General features: G+C 45.2%; 1 protein-coding gene across 1 annotated transcript in view; it reads left to right on the forward strand.

Moving 5' to 3' along the window:
* The first annotated feature begins 1,179 nt into the window (after positions 1-1,179).
* Positions 1,180-19,372, forward strand: part of dok2l (docking protein 2-like) — an 83,151-nt gene continuing 64,958 nt past the window's right edge. The window contains exon 1 of the mRNA XM_072267271.1: positions 1,180-1,348. Within this exon, the coding sequence (XP_072123372.1) occupies positions 1,289-1,348 (60 nt within the window). The 5' untranslated portion in view covers positions 1,180-1,288. The remainder of the gene's footprint in view (positions 1,349-19,372) is intronic.

The raw sequence follows: 19,372 nt of genomic DNA on the forward strand, positions 1-19,372 counted from the left end.
GGGTAATAACTGTTCCTGAACCTGGTGATGTGGGACCTGATGGTTGAGGGGTAATAACTGCTCCTGAACCTGGTGATGTGGGACCTGATAGTTGTTGGGTAATAACTGTTCCTGAACCTGGTGGTGTGGGACCTGATGGTTGTAGGGTAATAACTGTTCCTGAACCTGGTGGTGTGGGACCTGATGGTTGAGGGGTAATAACTGTTCCTGAACCTGGTGGTGTGGGACCTGATGGTTGTAGGGTAATAACTGTTCCTGAACCTGGTGGTGTGGGACCTGATGGTTGTAGGGTAATAACTGTTCCTGAACCTGGTGGTGTGGGACCTGATGGTTGAGGGGTAATAACTGTTCCTGAACCTGGTGGTATGGGACCTGATGGTTGAGGGGTAATAACTCTTCCTGAACCTGGTGGTGTGGGACCTGATGGTTGAGGGGTAATAACTCTTCCTGAACCTGGTGGTGTGGGACCTGATGGTTGAGGGGTAATAACTGTTCCTGAACCTGGTGGTGTGGGAACTGATGTTTGAGGGCTAATAACTGTTCCTGAACCTGGTGGTGTGGGACCTGATGGTTGAGGGGTAATAACTGTTCCTGAACCTGGTGGTGTGGGACCTGATGTTTGAGGGGTAATAACTGTTCCTGAACCTGGTGGTGTGGGACCTGATGGTTGAGGGGTAATAACTGTTCCTGAACCTGGTGGTGTGGGACCTGATGGTGGAGGGGTAATAACTGTTCCTGAACCTGGTGGTGTGGGACCTGTTGGTTGAGGGGTAATAACTGTTCCTGAACCTGGTGGTGTGGGACCTGATGGTGTGGGACCTGATGGTTGTAGGGTAATAACTGTTCCTGAACCTGGTGGTGTGGGACCTGATGGTTGAGGGGTAATAACTGTTCCTGAACCTGGTGGTGTGGGACCTGATGGTTGAGGGGTAATAACTGTTCCTGAACCTGGTGGTGTTGGTCCTGAGGCTCCTGTACCTTCTTCATGTTGGCAGCGGTGAGAAGAGATGATGACCTGGATGACGGGGTCCTTGATGATGGATGCTGCTTTCCTGTGACAGTGCTCTTTGTAGATATGCTCAGTGGAGGGGGCGAGCTTTACCTGTGATGGACTGGGCTGTAACTACTGCTTTTTGTCGGCTTTTCTGTTGGAGGGGAAGAGAGAGAGGCGAGGCCGACTGGAGCGACCGCCTCTGCAGCTGACAGTGTGAAACCACAGTTCCTGAGCTGGGGCTGGCTCACGCCGAGAGCAGTCCGTGTCCCGGCACCAGAGGATGAAGCCTGCAGAATGGAAGCTATTATAAAGCAGGGAGCCCTACACATGCAGCAACAGCACAAATTTGGAAAGGTAACCACACTTGTCTTGTTGGCTGGGATTTTTATTTCACAGGGAGTGGGTAAAAAAGGCCGTTGTTTGACCTTGAGACAATTAATTTTTCACATTTCCTCCTCTCTGTCACACCAGAGGTGTTACACTGGAAGGCTTGGATCACTTTAGTGAAATGACCCTAGATTTGCTGCTGTTAAAGGAAGAAGGATCTTAATATTTCCATAGCACCTGCTACGAATCGGGTGCTGTGAGCACCTCACAGACAAACGGGAACTTTTAATGAAGTTTAGTCTCTGCTGTAATGTAAAAACCTGACTGACAGCCTACCACGAGTTCCTACAGTCAGCTCCGCCAGTCATGTTTATGGGTGCCAAAGTTGGCCCTTGCCTCATCTGTGGCACTCAGTGAGATTCACGTCTAACATCTGAAAAAATGGCTCTCTCACTCCCGCTGTGAGTCAGTAGCCTGGGCTATGGGCTCAACTTTCTGCTGGGCTCTTTCTGCCGCAGAGGGAGGGAGCAGATACTCAAACACAGCGATCTAATCGCCAGTTACCTTCAGATTTAGGGCTTCATGGCTGCTCGTTTGTAGTGTTGTAAAGATGTGTGGGTGTGTGTGTGTGTGCGTGCGTGTGTGTGTGTGCGTGTGTGTGCGTGTGTGTGTGTGTGTGTGTGTGTGTGTGTGTGTGTGTGTGTGTGTGTGTGAGAGAGAAACAAACTTAACTATTATTACCCTCCATCGTACTTGCAAACACATACACTACACACACATACACACATACACATATTCATACGCAGTCTTTCACACACACACACCACACACACACACACACACACACACACACACATACACACATGGAGTAATGAAAGGTGTTGGAGGAATGGGTCCCTCCCTCCTCTCCACTAGCACCAGAAGCGGATGACTTGCTGGACTATGTTTCTGTAGCCACAGAGTATCTATCACCAGAATCCTCACCCCACTCCAGTCACTCAAGGATAAGGCACGGTGAACTATTTGCAGAGAGCTGTACAATGTAACGAGGTTTACAACGAACCAAACGGCTTGGCTATGAGATGACCGATCCTTCATCTTGTAATGTGATTTGTGAAACATTTTTCATTGTGTTTAAAGAGGAAGTAAATAGCACAGTGTTTAATTTTACTACATTTGAATGTCAAATGATGCTGTTGATGCTTAGATTAATCTCCAGGTGAGGTTCGGCCAAACTTGCATCCTTGGGTATAAGAAACAGGTGTTGTTTTTGATTGCTTGATAAACTTTGACTTCTCTAACCGGTAATTTCTCCCCCTCCCCTTCTCTATTTTTCCATTCCCCATTCTACCTTCCCTCTCACCCCCTCTCTTCTCTTCCCCTGCCCATCACCTTCCTCCTCCTTCCCTTTCTTCCATGGTCCATTGACCTCTCCAATCAGATTCCTCCTTCTTCAGCTCTTTATCTTCTCCGAGCTTCTCATTTCATTTCCCCTCCCCTACCTACCTTCCCCCTCACCCGATCTCACCGATCACCTGCCACCTCGTACTCTTTCCCATCTATCCACCATCTTATTTCAGTTTCTGGCCACCTTACTTTCCAGTCCTGAAAAGTCCTGAACAGCCCGTAAAGTTGACTGTTCATTCATTTCCATAGATGCTGCTTGACCTGTTGAATTCACTCAGAATTTTGTGTGTGTCACAAACCACCTTACATTTAGGAATCTGGAAAATGGAAGCAGGAGGTGTGGTGGGAGGGAGGGGGTGTAGTGGGAGGGAAGGGTACAAGATTAGTAGCTCTCTGTAGGTGGTCTCAGACTTGCTGAGTTCCTCCATAATGTTTTGGTGTGTAATTCATTCTTATTGTATATTGAACATTGAATGCAGTACAGAACATACAACACAGTACAGAACATACAACGCAGTACAGAACATACAACGCAGTACAGAACATTGAACGCAGTACAGAACATACAACACAGTACAGAACATACAACACAGTACAGGTCCTTCGGCCGGCGATGTTGTGCCGACCTTTAAACCTTCTCTAGGATCAATCCACCCCTTCCCTCCCACACAGCCCTCCATACTTCTATCATCCTTGTCTAAGAGTCTCTTAAATGCATCTGCCTCTACCAGCACATTCTTCCCGTACTGAACTTGAACACAATGCTCTAAGTGTGGTCTATCCAAAGTTTTATCAAGCTGCAACATTAACTTGTGGCTCGAACTCATGAAAGCCAGTATACCATATGCCTTCTTGACCACCCTATCAATTTGTGTGGCAACTTTGAGGGATTATGGACGTGGATCCCAAGATCCTCCTGTTCCTCCACACTGCCAAGAATCCTGCCATTAACCCTGTATTCCACCTTTAAATTCAACCTTTCAAAGTGAATCAGTTCATACTTTTACAGATTAAACTCCATCTTCCACTTCTCAGCCCAACTCTGCATCTAATCAATGTTCCATTATAACCTTCTGCACTATCCACAACCTCACCAACTTTTGTGTCATCTACAAACTTACTAATCTACTCTTCCACTTCTTCATCCAAGTCATTTATAAAAAATCATAAAAAGCAGGTTCCAGGCACAGATCCCTGTGGAACACTACTGCTCACTGACCTCCAGGCAGAAAATGCAGCATCTACTACCACCCTCCACCTTCTGTGGACAAGCCAATTCTGAATCCACACAGCCAAGTTTCCCCGGATCCTATGCTTCTTGACTTTCTGAATGAGTCTACCATGGGGAACCTTATTGAGCAGCTTACTCAAGTCCACGTATTTCACATCAACCACTCGACCTTCATCAATTTGTTTTGTCGCTTCTTCAATTAAGTACAAATAATTACAAGTAAGTAAACAGTAAATATCGAGAACATGAGATGAAGAGTCTTTAAAATGAGTCCATAGGTTGTGGGAACAGTTCAGTGAAGGGGCAAGTGAAGTTGAGTGAAGTTATCCCCTTTGGTTTATGAGCCTGATGGAGGGGTTGAGGGGTAATAACTGTTCCCGAACCTGGTGGTGTAAGTCCTGAGGCTCCTGTACCTCTTTCCTGATGGCAGCAGTGAGAAGAGAGCATGCCCTGGGTGGCGAGGGCTCCTGATGATAGATGCTGCTTCCCTGCAACAGCATTTCATGTAGGTGTGCTGAAAGGTGCAGAGGGCTTTACCCGTGCTGGACTGGGCATTGAGCAGTGCCACAAGCAAGCAGCGTCCATCATCAAGGAACCCACCATCCAGGCCACGCTCTCTACTCACTGCTACCATTGGGAACGAGGTACAGGAACCTTAGTTCCCACACCACCAGGTTCAGGAACAATTATTACCCGACAACCATTAGGCCCTTGAACTGGCGTGAATAACGTCACTCACCTCAACACTGAACTGATTCCACAACCTGTGAAGTCACTTTCAAGGCCACTATAGCTCATGCTCTCAGTATTATTTATTTATTTATTTTTTAACATTTCCACAGTTTGTCTTCTTTTGCACATCGGTTGTTTGTCAGTCTTTGTGTAGTTTTTCATTGATTCTGTTGTATTTCTTTGTTTTACTTTCTTTCTTTCTTCCTTTTTCAATCTTTTTATTAATTTCATAGAATGAAAACATAACATAGCAATAATACAAATAGTAGGAGATACATTGTTACACTTAAAATGAGTAATTGTAAGACCAAATAGTATAAATTGACAAAGCTCCCAATCGTGTAGAATAACAATGAATAATACAAAGCAAAAAAAAACTGAAGAAAAATCATGAAAAAGAAAAAAAAATAGAAAAAAAACAAACCCCATCCCCCCAAAAAACTAAACTAAACAGAATTAGTCAATTAAACTAAAAGACTTGGGCAATACTAACAACTTAAAAATGGGAAAGAAGAAAACCTTAGTGTCGACAGCTCCATTCCTCTCAACCAACAGTACAGAGAGATAAAACAAGTTTGGAAATGGTTAAATTACATCAAATGAAAATGCTGAGTGAGTGGCCTCCAAGTTTTTTTCAAATTTAATGGAAGGGTCATAAACCGCACTTCTAATTTTTTCCAAATTCAAACACACCATAGTTTGTGAAAACCAATGAAATACAGTAGGAGGGTTAATCTCTTTCCAATTCAACAAAATGGATCTTCTAGCCATTAAAGTAAGAAATGCAATCAACCTACGTGCTGAAGAGTGTTTTACTTTCAATGCTTGTAAGAAAACAAACCCCAAGGTTGTATGTAATAATATATTTACTTTGAACTTGCTGCCAGATCATCACTATGTTAATATAACAAGTATATTAAAGCATCTCTGAGACTACATGGATGTTAGCACACAAATACTGACACCAAAGCTTATATGACTAATTCCCTGGTCAGGAGGTCAGTTGCAGGAGAACTTTATGGGGAGGAGAGAGTTGGAGCAGAAGCATAGAAAACCTACAGCGCAATACAGGCCCTTCGGCCCACAAAGCTGTGCCGAACATGTGCTTATTTTAGAAATTACCTCGGGTTACCCATAGTCCTCTTTTTTTCTAAGCTCCATGTACCTTTCCAAGATTATCTAAAAAGACCCTATTGTATCTGCCTCCACCACCATTGCCGGCAACCCATTCCACACGCTCACCACTCTCTGCATTAAAAACTTACCTCTCACATCTCCTCTGGACCTGCTTCCAAGCACTTTAAAACTGTGCCCTCTCATGTTAGCCATTTCAGCCCTGGGGAAAAAGCCTCTGACCGTCCACACAATCAATGCCTCTCATCCTCCATCAATCCAAGGAGAAAAGGCTAAGCTCACTCAAACTAGTCCCATAAGGCATGCTCCCCAGTCCAGGCAACATCCTTGTAAATCTCCTTTGCACCTTTTCTATAGCTTCCAGATCCTTCCTGTAGTGAGGTGACCAGAAATGAGCACAGTACTCCAAGTGGGGTCTGACCAGCGTCCTATATAGATGTTACATTACCTCTTGGCTCTTGAACTCAATCCCTCAGTTGATGAAGGCCAACGCACCGTATGCCTTCTTAACCACACAGTCAACCTGCACAGCAGCTTTGAGTGTCCTATAGACTCTGACCCCAAGATCCTTCTGATCCTCCACACTGCAGAGTCTTACCATTAATACTATATTCTGCCATAATATTTGACCTATCAAAATAAACTATCTCACACTTGTATGGGTTGAACTTCCATTTGCCATTTCTCGGCCCAGTTTTGCATCCTATCAATGTCCCACTGTAACTTCTGTCAGCCCTCCACACTATCCATAACACCCCCAACCTTTGTGTCATCAGCAAATTCACTAACATAATCCCTCCACTTCGTCATCCAGGTCATTTATAAAAATCACAAAGAGAAGGGGTCCCAGAACAGATTCCTGAGGCACTCCACTGGTCACCAACCTCCATGCAGACTATGACCTGTCTACAACCACTCTTTGCCTTCTGTGGGCAAGCCAGTTCTGGATCCACAAAGCAAGGTCCCCTTGGATCCCATGCCTCTTTACTTTCTCAATAAGCCTTGCATGGAGTACCTTATCAAATGCCTTGCTGAAATCCATATACACTACATCTACTGCTCTTCCTTCATCAATGTGTTTAGTCACATCCTCAAAAAATTCAATCAGGCTCGTAAGGCATGACCTGCCCTCGACAAAGCCATGCTGACTATTCCTAATCATATTATGCCTCTCCAAATGTTCATAAATCCTGCCTCTCAGGATCTTCTCCATCAACTACCACCACTAGCTTTAGGAAGGAATTGCATTGATTCGGGTATGGGCAGTGGGAGGGGAATCGATGGAATTCTCCACTCAGGAGGCTGTGGTGACCTGATCATTGGGGGCATTTAAAGAGGAGGTAGATACTTTTGTGAAGGATCAGGCAGTTGATGACTATGGAACAGGCAGAGAGGAGTGAGGCCTGTGTCGATCAGCCGTCTCTGAGTGAATGGTTGGGCAGGCTGTAGTGAGCCGAGGGGCCTCCTCCTGCTCCTGTTTTTCTTGTGAAGGCACAGCTGCCGGGGTTGAACAACGAAACTATAGGTGCATCGTAGTCCTGAGCTGGAGGGGCTCAGAAGGTTTTGTGGCTGAACAGCATCTCGTATCAGTTTATCATAGTTGTGTGTACGGAGGGGCATTGAAAACCTTTGTTGATCTTCTCATCATATCAATGCATTGAGGTCTTGCAAGCGGAAACAACAACAGAGTGCAGAATTAAACGTTATAGTTACAGAGAAAGGGCAGGGCAGGCAGGGCAGCACGGTAGCACTGTCGCCTTTCAGTGCCGATGATTACTGGTTGGGGTTCGATCCCCACTACCATCTGTAAGGAATTTGTACATTCTCCCTGTGACTGTGTGGGTTTCCTCCCACATTCCAAAGGTGTGCAGGATTGGGTCAGTAAGTTGTGGCTTGCTATGTTGACGCTGGAAGCGTGGTGACACTTACAGGCTGTCACCAGCAAATCACAAATAAACAATGATGCAACTGCTGTATTTTACTACCTTTTTTGATGCACACATGACAAATAAAGATAATCTTTAATCTTTATCTGAAAGACCAGCCTCTGGTGATTCAAAGAGCCCTGGCTGTGGACATATTTGCCAAGGAACCTCAACCCCGAGAACACCTATACTCAGGAGCGTGTAGATAAAGCCTGGTTAACTTCTTATTGTGTGACAAATTCACCATCCCAGAAGTGAACCTTTCTCACCGTGTCTTCTCCCTTGGGTGATAGGCCAGGCTCATGAACAATGTCTCAGCGGCAGTTAACAACTTAATGAGCCTCTACGAAGACAGGGCAGGAAGATAGAGAGCAGCACGGTTAGCATATCAATTAATGTCACACTATTCCAGCGCCCGTGGCTTGGGTTCAATTCCACTGCTGTCTGTAAGGAATTTGTACATTTTCCCTGTGACGGTGTGTGTTTCCACCAGGCGCTCCCATTTCTTCCTACACTTTGTCCAGTCATTTCTCAGTTGCAGTCTCACCACAACTCTGTATAATCAGAGTGAAATGCTTCTATAGTGGTAGTAATTGACAACAGACTGTTGCCTTCCTGATTGCTTTTTGTACCTGAAAGATAACTTTCAGGCATTTTCAGACAAACAAATCCTTCTAAGCAGAAACGTCATTCAGTCTGTCTGCATTTAAACAAACCACCAAAGCTGGTGACTTCACATTCAGATTCACTTTGAGATTTATTTATCATTTGTACATTGAAACATTCAGTGAAATGTGTCATTTACATTAACAACTGACACACCCAAGATAGTGCTGGGGACAGCCTACAAGCCTCACCGCACATTCTTGTGCCAACATAACCTGCCAACCATGTACATCAGAACAACACAGAACACAACAAAACAGAACATAGCCAGTGACAAAGCAGCAACAGAGAAACAAGCCCCATTCCTCCCTCACACAGTCTTCCAACCCCAGGTCATTTCCCTTGTACACCCCGCCAAGACCCCGTGGGCCTGCATTTGCTGGGATTTAGAAGAACGAGAGGGGGTCTCATTGAACCCTATCTAATATTGAAAGGCCTAGATAACGTGGACACGGAGAGGATGTTTCCTATAGTGTGGGAGTCTAGAACCAGAGGGCACAGCTTCAGGATAGAAGGACATTCCTTTAGAACAGAGATGAGGAGGAATTTCTTGAGCCAGAGGACAGTGAATCTGTGGAATATATTACCACAGGCGGCTGTGGAGGCTAAGTCATTAGGTATATTTAAAGTGGAGGCTAATTAGTACGGGCATCAAAGGTTATGGGGAGAAGGCAGGAGAGGGTTAAATTAGCCATGATCTAAATTGACAGCAGAGTTGATTTGATAAGCCGAATATCTCCTATACCTTTTGGTCTTATATTTCATCCGCCCTGCCCTTGCCATGAACAGTCTGTATACTCTCCTCGCAGTACATGGTTGGTTTCTGGACAGACTTGCTGTAAATAGATTGGCTGCTGCGCTGACCCATTTCACTTCCGCCAGTACACTTGGAAAGAATGATTTTCACCATGTATTGCAATCATCTGTGAGTCAGACTGATTGAGCTAAATATGGCACAGAGCAGAGACAGTCAGCAATTACGTTTTCAGGCCAGAGGTTGGGCAGTGGGCGAGAAAGAAAATGTCAGCAGGGTTTAACATGCTGAAGTTTTAGGTGATACCAATTGGAAAGCAAGTAGAGAGGGGGCAGTGAGCTAGCTGGGAAAGCTGGAGCCTGCTGTGTCTCTCAGGTTAAACTCACGAGTACAGATGAACCAAAGGACGATGCATCTCAGCTTGGTACAGGTCTGACCAAGACCACAAGACACAGCTCAGTCCATCACACAAAGCAACCTCCCTCCATTGACTCTGTCTACACTTCCCACTGCCTTGGGAAAGTAGCTAGCATAGTCAAGGACCTCTCCCACCCCAGGCCCAGACAGTCTCTCTTTGGCCCCTCCCAGCAGCAGAAGATTAAAAAAAAGCTTGAGCACATGTACCGCCAGGCTGAAGCATCTTATCCCGCTGTTATCGACCTCTTGTACAATAAGGATGAATCCTTGATCTCTTAATCTTCCCCACACAGCCCTCACATCTTGTTGTCTCCCTTCTCTGTAACTGTAACACGATATTCTGACTTTTCCCTTGTATTTTGTACTACATCAATGTATGGAATGACCTGTTTGAGTGGTCTGCAAACCAAAGATTCTCACTGAGAATGCAAGAGATTCAGCAGATGCTGGAAATCCAAAGCAACAAACATAAAATGCTGGAGGAACTCAGCAGGCCAGGCAGCATCAATGGAGGGGAATAAGCAGTTGAGACCCTTCATCAAGACTGGAAAGGAAGGGGGACTGCATGTGGGGGATGGAGCAAATGAGAAAGGCAATACTGTGTAGGTGTCTGAACAACGAGCAATTTATTGTCAGTGGTACACACCAGGACATCAGACAAAGCTAATAGACTTCAGGGAAGCCTTATACACCTCACTGCATGTGATTACACAGAAAACTTCATTAACTAAGCTTGTCAATTATATTTCTCCACTTACATCATTAACCAGGCTTAATTAACAGTAAAACTAAGTGTTCATTGCAGAATAAAACACTTAATTTGTCTGTAACTTTGACTTAGCTAACAGCAAGCCTAATTTCCATCCAAAACAATAGTAGTCTGTTACAACATGAACAACTTCTGTAGCTTGGTGTAGATACACCTGCTTTCCGTCTCTCTGTTGTTGAATGGTGTCAGTGGTTGCCCATTACCACATCAGCACAAGCTACATCCTTTGTTCTAGTTAGTCATCATCATCATTATGTGCCCTGTGGTATGACGTGGGTGATCATGGTCTTCCTATCCCTGACCAGGATTGTTCCTGGCAAATTTTTCTACAGAAGTGGTTTGCCATTGCCTTCTTCTGGGCAGCATCTTTACAAGACGGGCGACCCCAGCCATTATCAATACTCTTCAGAGATTGTCTGCCTGGTGTCAGTGGTCACATAACCAAGATTTATGATCTGCATTGTGGCTGCTCGTATGTCCATCCACCACCTGTTCCCATGGCTTCACATGACCCTGATATGGGGGAGGGAGTGCAGAGGGGGCTAATAAGTACAACATTTTTCCCCAGGGTGACCTGCAGTCTTGCGGAGGGAAGGAGTAGCCTACACCTCCTTTGGTAGAGATGTATCTACCTGGCACCCTACCACCCAATTACTAGTGGTTAGTTTTTTAATCCTCTCTATTTGTCCCCTATATCATTTGGTAAATGTGACACCAATAAACTATTTACCTTTTACAAACAAGTGCCTGTTCATTATGGTTGGTAATCATGCATTATCAATTACCAACAACCAGCAGGCACTTGGAAATGAAAGGAGGGAATTTCCTGAGTGGCTTCTCTTAACTTAATATCACCTTTTGCTCCTCGAACATTTATAACAATGCCAGTGTTGTAGAAAGTTTTGGGACTTGTAGTGGTTAGAGTAACACTTTACATCACCACTGATTGGGACTCAATTCCTGCTGATCTGTACGTTCTCTCTGTGACTTTGTGAGTTTCCTTCGGGTGCTCTGGTTCCCTCCCACTGTCTAAAGACACAGGGGTTAGGGGTAATGAGCCGTGGGTACACCATGCTGGCACCTGAAGGTTGCAGGCTGCCCCAGCACATCCTCAGACTCTGTCGGTCCTTGACATAAACTATGTTCTTTGGTATTTCAACGTTTCGATGTACATGTAACAAATAAAATTAATCTGAAAGGATTTGCAGAAGAGCAAGTTCTTGATGGAAAAACTTTGCAGATTATGGAAGTGCTTGGTGGCTGCAAGATCTACAAACGTTATAATTTTCAGCCTCTGAAGGGCTTCTCCTGTCCTTCAACATTTCACCAACCTACATTTCAGTTTTCTTCTGCAGAACTGTGATGTGATATCGGTCAATCACTTATCCTGACAGTTACTGAGAATATGGTTCAGGCACCTCCTCTAGATGTATTTTTAGCTAACCTGTTTTTTTGGTTGGTGACTTTTGGAACTGAGAAAGGGCAGGAGGAAAAGGCCGTAGGCTCGGCCACCTCCTTTATGGGTGTTAGCCTCCCCACCATCGAGAACATTTTCAAAAGGTGGAGCCTTAAAAAGGCAGCATCCATCATAAAGGATGCCCATTACCCCTTTTCATTGCCACCATCAGAGGAGCAGGAGCCTGAAGACACACACTCAATGATTCAGGAACAGCTTCTTCCCGTCTGCCATCAGATTTCTGAATGTACAATGAACCCGCGAACAATAGCTCAGTATATTTGCTCTCTTTTTGCACTTATTTTTTAAAATATGCATTTCTATTTTAATTTATATTATTTTTAAAATGTATTGCATTGTACTGCTGCCGCAAAAATAACACTTTTCACAATATATGTCAATTTTTAAAAACTGATTCTGATTCCGACATGACCAACTGCTCTCCTGTGTGGAAGTCCTCATGAAGAGCCTCAGCTCGAAACATCGACACTTTATTCCCCTCCACAGATGCTGCCTGACCTGCTGAGTTCCTCCAGCATTTTGTGTGTGATTCTCCGAATTTCCGGCATCTGCAGGATCTCTTGTGATTATGATTTCCTCTCCTGTGGTCTCCCTCTCCCGGAGCCTGCGCTGGTTTCCTGCCCTGGTACAGGTGCAGGTTACAGTTTGTGACGGGACTGGCTCAGACATTCTGCACCTGCCCTCTCCCCACAACCCCCCTCCACCCCCAGTTCCTGACTCCGAGGCTCAGAGTGACATATCTCACACATTACAGGGAGGCAGTAATATATCAAACGATTCGAGGCTTGAGTTTAGAAAGCATCAAGTTAATGAATGTTGCTGTACTTCACCTCCAGTTGGAAGCCTTAGTAGTGTTCCCTTCAGAATGGTCTGCACTGTCTGCCATTCCTTACTCTCTGAGATCTGACTGGAATATAAAAGCAAGGATGGCAGGTTGAGGCTTTATAAGGCTCTGGTAAGGCCTCACTTGGAGTATTTTGAGTCCCTTAAGTAAGAAAGAATGTGCTGACATTGGAGAGGATTCAAAGGAGGTTTGTAAAAGTGATTCCAGGATTGAAAGGCTTGTCATACGAAAAGCATTTGATGGCTCTGGGCCTGTACTCACTGGAATTCAGAAGAATGAGGGATGACCTAAATGAGACCTATCGAATGTTGAAAGGCCTCGATAGTGTGGATGTGGAGAGGATGTTTCCTGTGGTAGGGTAGTCTAAGACCAGAGGACACAGCCTCAGAATAGAGAGGCGTCCCTTTAGATGATGAGGAATTTCTTTAGCCAGAGAGCGGTGAATCTGTGGAATTTGTTTCCACATGCAGTTGTGGAGGCCAAGTCATTGGGTATATTCAAGGCAGAGGTTGATAGAACTTTGATTAGTTAGGACACAAAGGGATACGGGGAAGGCGGGAGATTGGAACTGAGAGGGAACTGGATCAGCCGTGATGAAATGATGGAGCAGGCTTGATGGGTCAAATGGCCTAATTCTGCTCCTATATCTTATGGTCTTAAGGTCCCATCTTCAGTCTTTTCAGTGACCAAATTCTCAGGAATCTCACACCCATAATTCTTGCTCACTGATCCATGCAACAGTTCCTCAATTTTAAAATTCATTTCCTCTTGCTTCAAATTCCTGCACGGCCTCACCTCTTCCTCCTATTCACAGTTTCCCGAGATGCTGCATGGGAACAGGACTTACAAGACCATAATGCCTGATCATGTGACCAATTAACCCACTAATTAACAGGGCACAAACACAGAACATAGAACACTACAGCGCAGTACAGGCCCTTCAGCCCATGATGCTGTGCAAACCTTTTAACCTACTCTAAGGTCAGTCTAACCCTTTCCTCCCACATATCCCTCCATTTTTTTTATCATCCATGTGCCCATCTAAGAATTTCTTAAACGTTCCTGACGTATCTGCCTCCATCACCACCCCGGCAGCACATTTCATTCACCCACCACTCTCTATGGAAAACAAAACACCTCTGACATCCCCCTATACTTTCCTCCAATCACCTTAGAATTGTGCTGACGTGTATTAGCTATTTCTGCCCTGGGAAAAGTCTTTGGCCACCCACTCTGTCTATGCCTCGTATCATCAAGACACCACTGATCCTCCTTTGCTCCAAAGAGAAAAGCCTCAGCTCTCTCAACCTTTCATCATAAGACAACCCCTCCACCCTCTTTGCCTCTCTCTGCTCTGCTAAACCTCCCTCATAGTTTTTGGTCACCTGCCCTAATGTCTCCAAATGCTAGAGTGGAGAGGTGATTTTGTTGTACTGAAAGAGTTGTACAAGTACAGTGCTGTTGCCATGCTGAAGTAAAGCGATACACAGATCCTGGGTTCCTCTGAGCTTAAGCGGTACAGGTAGATACATTCAGCGGTACGGGTGGATATATTCAGCGGTAGAGGTAGATACATTCAGCAGTAGAGGTGGATACATTCAGCGGTAGAGGTGGATACACTCAGCGGTAGAGGTGGATACATTCAGCGGTAGAGGTAGATACATTCAGCGGTACGGGTGGATACATTCTGCGGTAGAGGTGGATACATTCCGCGGTAGAGGTAGATACATTCCGCGGTAGAGGTAGATACATTCCGCGGTAGAGGTGGATACATTCCGCGGTAGAGGTGGATACATTCCGCGGTAGAGGTGGATACATTCCGCGGTAGAGGTAGATACATTCAGCGGTAGAGGTGGATACATTCAGCGGTAGAGGTGGATACATTCAGCGGTAGAGGTAGATACATTCAGCGGTAGAGGTGGATACATTCAGCGGTAGAGGTAGATACATTCAGCGGTAGAGGTGGATACACTCAGCGGTAGAGGTAGATGCATTCAGCTAGAAACTCTCAGATAGGCACATACATGATAGAAAAATCAGCATCATAATCAGAATCAGGCTTAACATCCCTGGCATATGGCATGAAAGTTTTTTTTTGCAGAAGCAGTGCATTGCAATACGTAATAATAAAATCTGTAAATTACCATAAGGAATGGTATATATTTTAAAAAGTTAAATTAAATAAGATGTGCAAAAAGAGGAAACAAAGTGGCAAGTGTTCATAGGTTCAATGTCCACTCAGAGATCGGTTGGCAGAGGGGAAGAAGCTGTTCCTGAATCACTGACTGTGTGTCTTTAGGCTTCTGTACCTCCTCCCTGATGTTAGCAATGAGAAGAGGGCATGTCCTGGGTAATGGGGGCCCCTCAATCTCGGATGCCGCCATTTTGAGGATTATGTCAGAAATGGAGGGCTATGTAGGAGGGAAAGTTTAGAGTGATCTTGGAGTAGAGTAAAAGGTCAGTGCAACTTAGCGAGCTGAAAGGCTTGTACTGTGCTGTAATGTTCTATGTTCTATGTTCTACGTGCTATTACAAGGACGTTACTTTCTCTGAGTGACCATAAGTGATTTGGAAATGATTTGGTCTTGAAAGGACACCCAACTCTCAGACTGAACAGCTCTGTACAGAAGCTGAAATATTTATTCCCTTGTGAGCCCACAGCGAGAACATGGAAGTTACCACAAACCACGTGGGACAACAGAACCATTTCCGAACAAAGTACTGCAAACCATGTTCTCTCACAGATGCTGCTTCTGAATTCCCTGAAAAGACATTGGGACAGGAGAACAGTTCTGCTTTTGCAGCAACACACAACACGTCGGATAGTGGGTGGGATGGCCGTCTATCACTGTTTACTAGGCAGGGAAAGCTCATTTGCAACTGGACACTGCATCCAGATGTGCTCAGATCCACCCTAGGCACAGGGTCCAGATGTGTCAGACCCACCCTGAACTCTGAATCCAGATGTAGTCAAACCCACCCTGGGCCCTGGGTCCTGATGTGTAAGACCAATGCTGAGCTCTGGGTACAGATGTGGTCAAACCCACCCTGGTCCCGGGGTCCTGATGTGTAAGACCAATGCTGAGCTCTGGGTACAGATGTGGTCAAACCCACCCTGGGCCCGGGGTCCTGATGTGTAAGACCAATGCTGAGCTCTGGGTACAGATGTGGTCAAACCCACCCTGGGCCCGGGGTCCTGATGTGTAAGACCAATGCTGAGCTCTGGGTACAGATGTGGTCAAACCCACCCTGGGCCCGGGGTCCTGATGTGTAAGACCAATGCTGAGCTCTGGGTACAGATGTGGTCAAACCCACCCTGGGCCCGGGGTCCTGATGTGTAAGACCAATGCTGAGCTCTGGGTACAGATGTGGTCAAACCCACCCTGGGCACTGTGTCCAGATGTGGTCAGATCCACCCTGGGCACTGAGTCCAGATGTGGTCAAACTCACACTGGGCACTGGGTCCAGATGTGTTAGACCAATGCTGAGCTCTGGGTCCAGATGTGGTCAGACACACACAGTTTCAAGTTAGTGTTAGACTCATTTAACAGGCTTTCAGGTGGACATATCAATAGTCAGGGAATGGAGAGATATTCTGTTGATCATGTGCAGGCAAAAGGGATTGGTCTAATCTGGCACCATGCTCTGCATAGACATTATGGACTTTAATGGCCTGTTCTGTGCTGTTGTCAAGGTAAGTTTCTTCCCCATTGCTAACCCTGGTGAACAAACAGAAAATTGTGTCATGCGTCCAGCTCCCAACTAACGGTGGCTGACGTACTGGCTGCTCCTAATTTTCTGTGATCCATCTGAAATCTAATTTGACTTTATGGAAATATTAACTGCCATTCTGACAGTAATCAGAATACAGTCTTTAGAAATGAGAACATAGAACGTAGAACATTACTGCACCATACCATCCCTTCAGCCCACAATGTTGTGCCAGCCTTTTGACCTACTCCAAGATCAATCTAACCCTTCCTTCCTACGTAGCCCTCTATTTTTCTATCATCCATGTGGCTTTCTCTTAAATATCCTGAATGTATCTGCCTCTACCACCATCCCTGTCAGTGCGTTCCACGCACCTAACACCCTTTGTGTAAAAAAAAACACCTCTGAAATTCCCCTCTATCCTTTCCTCCAATCACCTTAAAATGATGCTAGCTCGTATCAGCCATTTTGTGTGCAGGAAGTCTAAGAGTCTTCAGGAATTGTAACCATTGAGGCTGGTGACTCCTTTCCTCACTCCAGGAGTTTAACAGTGTGTAATACCTGACACTTTGTGTTAAGTGCTGGTGACTGGAATTGTGGTGGCAGGAGGTATTTCTGAAGGATCGTGTCACAAACAGGAAATGTGACGGACAGGTGGTGTTAGAAAGGATGTATGGAGGAAAAGAAGTCAAACAAACTGATATAAAATGGTGGTAATTTTAAACAAATAGACTTTGTGCTAGACGGCAGAAATGGAACGCTAGAAGGGTAGGACTGAGTAAGCACAAATAAGCAGGAGGACTGATAGAATTGGCTAGCCATGTAGCATTTGTGCAGAGAGAAACAGCTCAGGCTGCAGTCAAAGATGCTTTGACACAACTAACGGGCTGGATTCAGCGCCAATGGAAAGGGTTGCAATTATGGCTGGAAATTCTGCCCTATCTGTCCTTCCACAAGTCAGGGGCCATGGAAGGCTGGTACCAGGAAGGTCATCATCTCACTTCCCACTGGGAAACCAAAACTGACCTCCCAACATCAAAATGGGAGCCAGCCCCTTAGTTATTGCTTCGATCTAAAGTTCTTCAACACAGTCCATCTTCTCTTTCCTTCACACTCTCATCTACATGGTGTTGTCCCTCGGTGGAGGGTGGTGGGATAAAACCATAGAACCATAGAAACTACAGCACAGAAACAGGCCCTTTGGCCCTTCTTGACTGTGCCGAACCATTTTCTGCCTAGTCCCACTGACCTGCACACGGACCATATCCCTCCATACACCTCCCATCCATGTATCTGTCCAATTTATTCTTAAATGTTAAAAAAGAACCCGCATTTACCACCTCGTCTGGCAGCTCATTCCATACTCCCACCACTCTCTGTGTGAAGAAGCCTCCCCCTAATGTTCCCTTTAAACTTTTCCCCCCTCACCCTTAACCCATGTCCTCTGGTTTTTTTCTCCCCTTGCCTCAGCGGAAAAAGCCTGCTTGCATTCACTCTATCTATACCCATCATAATTTTATATACCTCTATCAAATCTCCCCTCATTCTTCTATGCTCCAGGGAATAAAGTCCTAACCTATTCAACCTTTCTCTGTAACTGAGTTTCTCAAGTCCCGGCAACATCCTTGTAAACCTTCTCTGCATTCTTTCAACCTTATTTATATCCTTCCTGTAATTTGGTGACCAAAACTGAACATAATACTCGAGATTCGGCCTCACCAATGCCTTATACAACCTCATCATAACATTCCAGCTCTTATATTCAATACTTTGATTAATAAAGGCCAATGTACCAAAAGCTCTCTTTACGACCCTATCTACCTGTGACGCCACTTTTAGAGAATTTTGTATCTGTATTCCCAGATCCCTCTGTTCCACTGCACTCCTCAGTGCCTTACCATTAACCCTGTATGTTCTACGTTGGTTTGTCCTTCCAACGTGCAATACCTCACACTTGTCAGTATTAAACTCCATCTGACATTTTTCAGCCCATTTTTCCAGCTGGTCCAAGTCCCTCTGCAGGCTCTGAAAACCTTCCTCACTGTCTACTACACCTCCAATCTTTGTATCATCAGCAAACCTGCTGATCCAATTTACCACATTATCATCCAGATCATTGATATAGATGACAAATAACAATGGACCCAGCACTGATCCCTGTGGCACACCACTAGTCACAGGCCTCCACTCAGGGAAGCAATTCTCTACCACCACTCTCTGGCTTCTTCCATTGAGCCAATGTCTAAACCAATTTACCACCTCTCCATGTATACCTAGCGACTGAATTTTCCTAACTAACCTCCCATGCGGGACCTTGTCAAAGGCCTTACTGAAGTCCATGTAGATAATATCCACTGCCTTCCCTTCATCCACTTTCCTGGTAACCTCCTCGAAAAACTCCAACAGATTGGTCAAACATGACCTACCACGCACAAAGCCATGTTGACTCTCCCTAATAAGTCCCAGTCTATCCAAATGCTTGTAGATTCTGTCTCTTAGTACTCCCTCCAATATCTTACCTACTACTGATGTTAAACTCACTGGCCTATAATTTCCTGGATTACTTTTCGATCCTTTTTTAAACAACAGAACAACATGAGCCACTCTCCAATCCTCCGGCACTTCACCCGTAGACAGCGACATTTTAAATATTTCTGCCAGGGCCCCCGCAATTTCAACACTAGTCTCCTTCAAGGTCCGAGGGAACACTCTGTCAGGTCCCGGGGATTTATCCACTTTAACTTTCCTCAAGACAGCAAGCACCTCCTCCTTTTCAATCTGTGCAGTTTCCATGGTCTCACTACTTGATTCCCTCAATTCCATAGATTTCATGCCAGCTTCCTTAGTAAATACAGACGCAAAAAACCTATTTAAGATCTCCCCCATTTCCTTTGGTTCCGCACAAAGCCGACCACTCTGATCTTCAAGAGGACCAATTTTATCCCTTACAATCCTTTTGCTCTTAATATACTTGTAAAAGCTCT

Source organism: Mobula birostris, chromosome 8 (genome assembly GCF_030028105.1).
Source record: "Mobula birostris isolate sMobBir1 chromosome 8, sMobBir1.hap1, whole genome shotgun sequence".
Lineage (NCBI taxonomy): Eukaryota > Metazoa > Chordata > Chondrichthyes > Myliobatiformes > Myliobatidae > Mobula > Mobula birostris.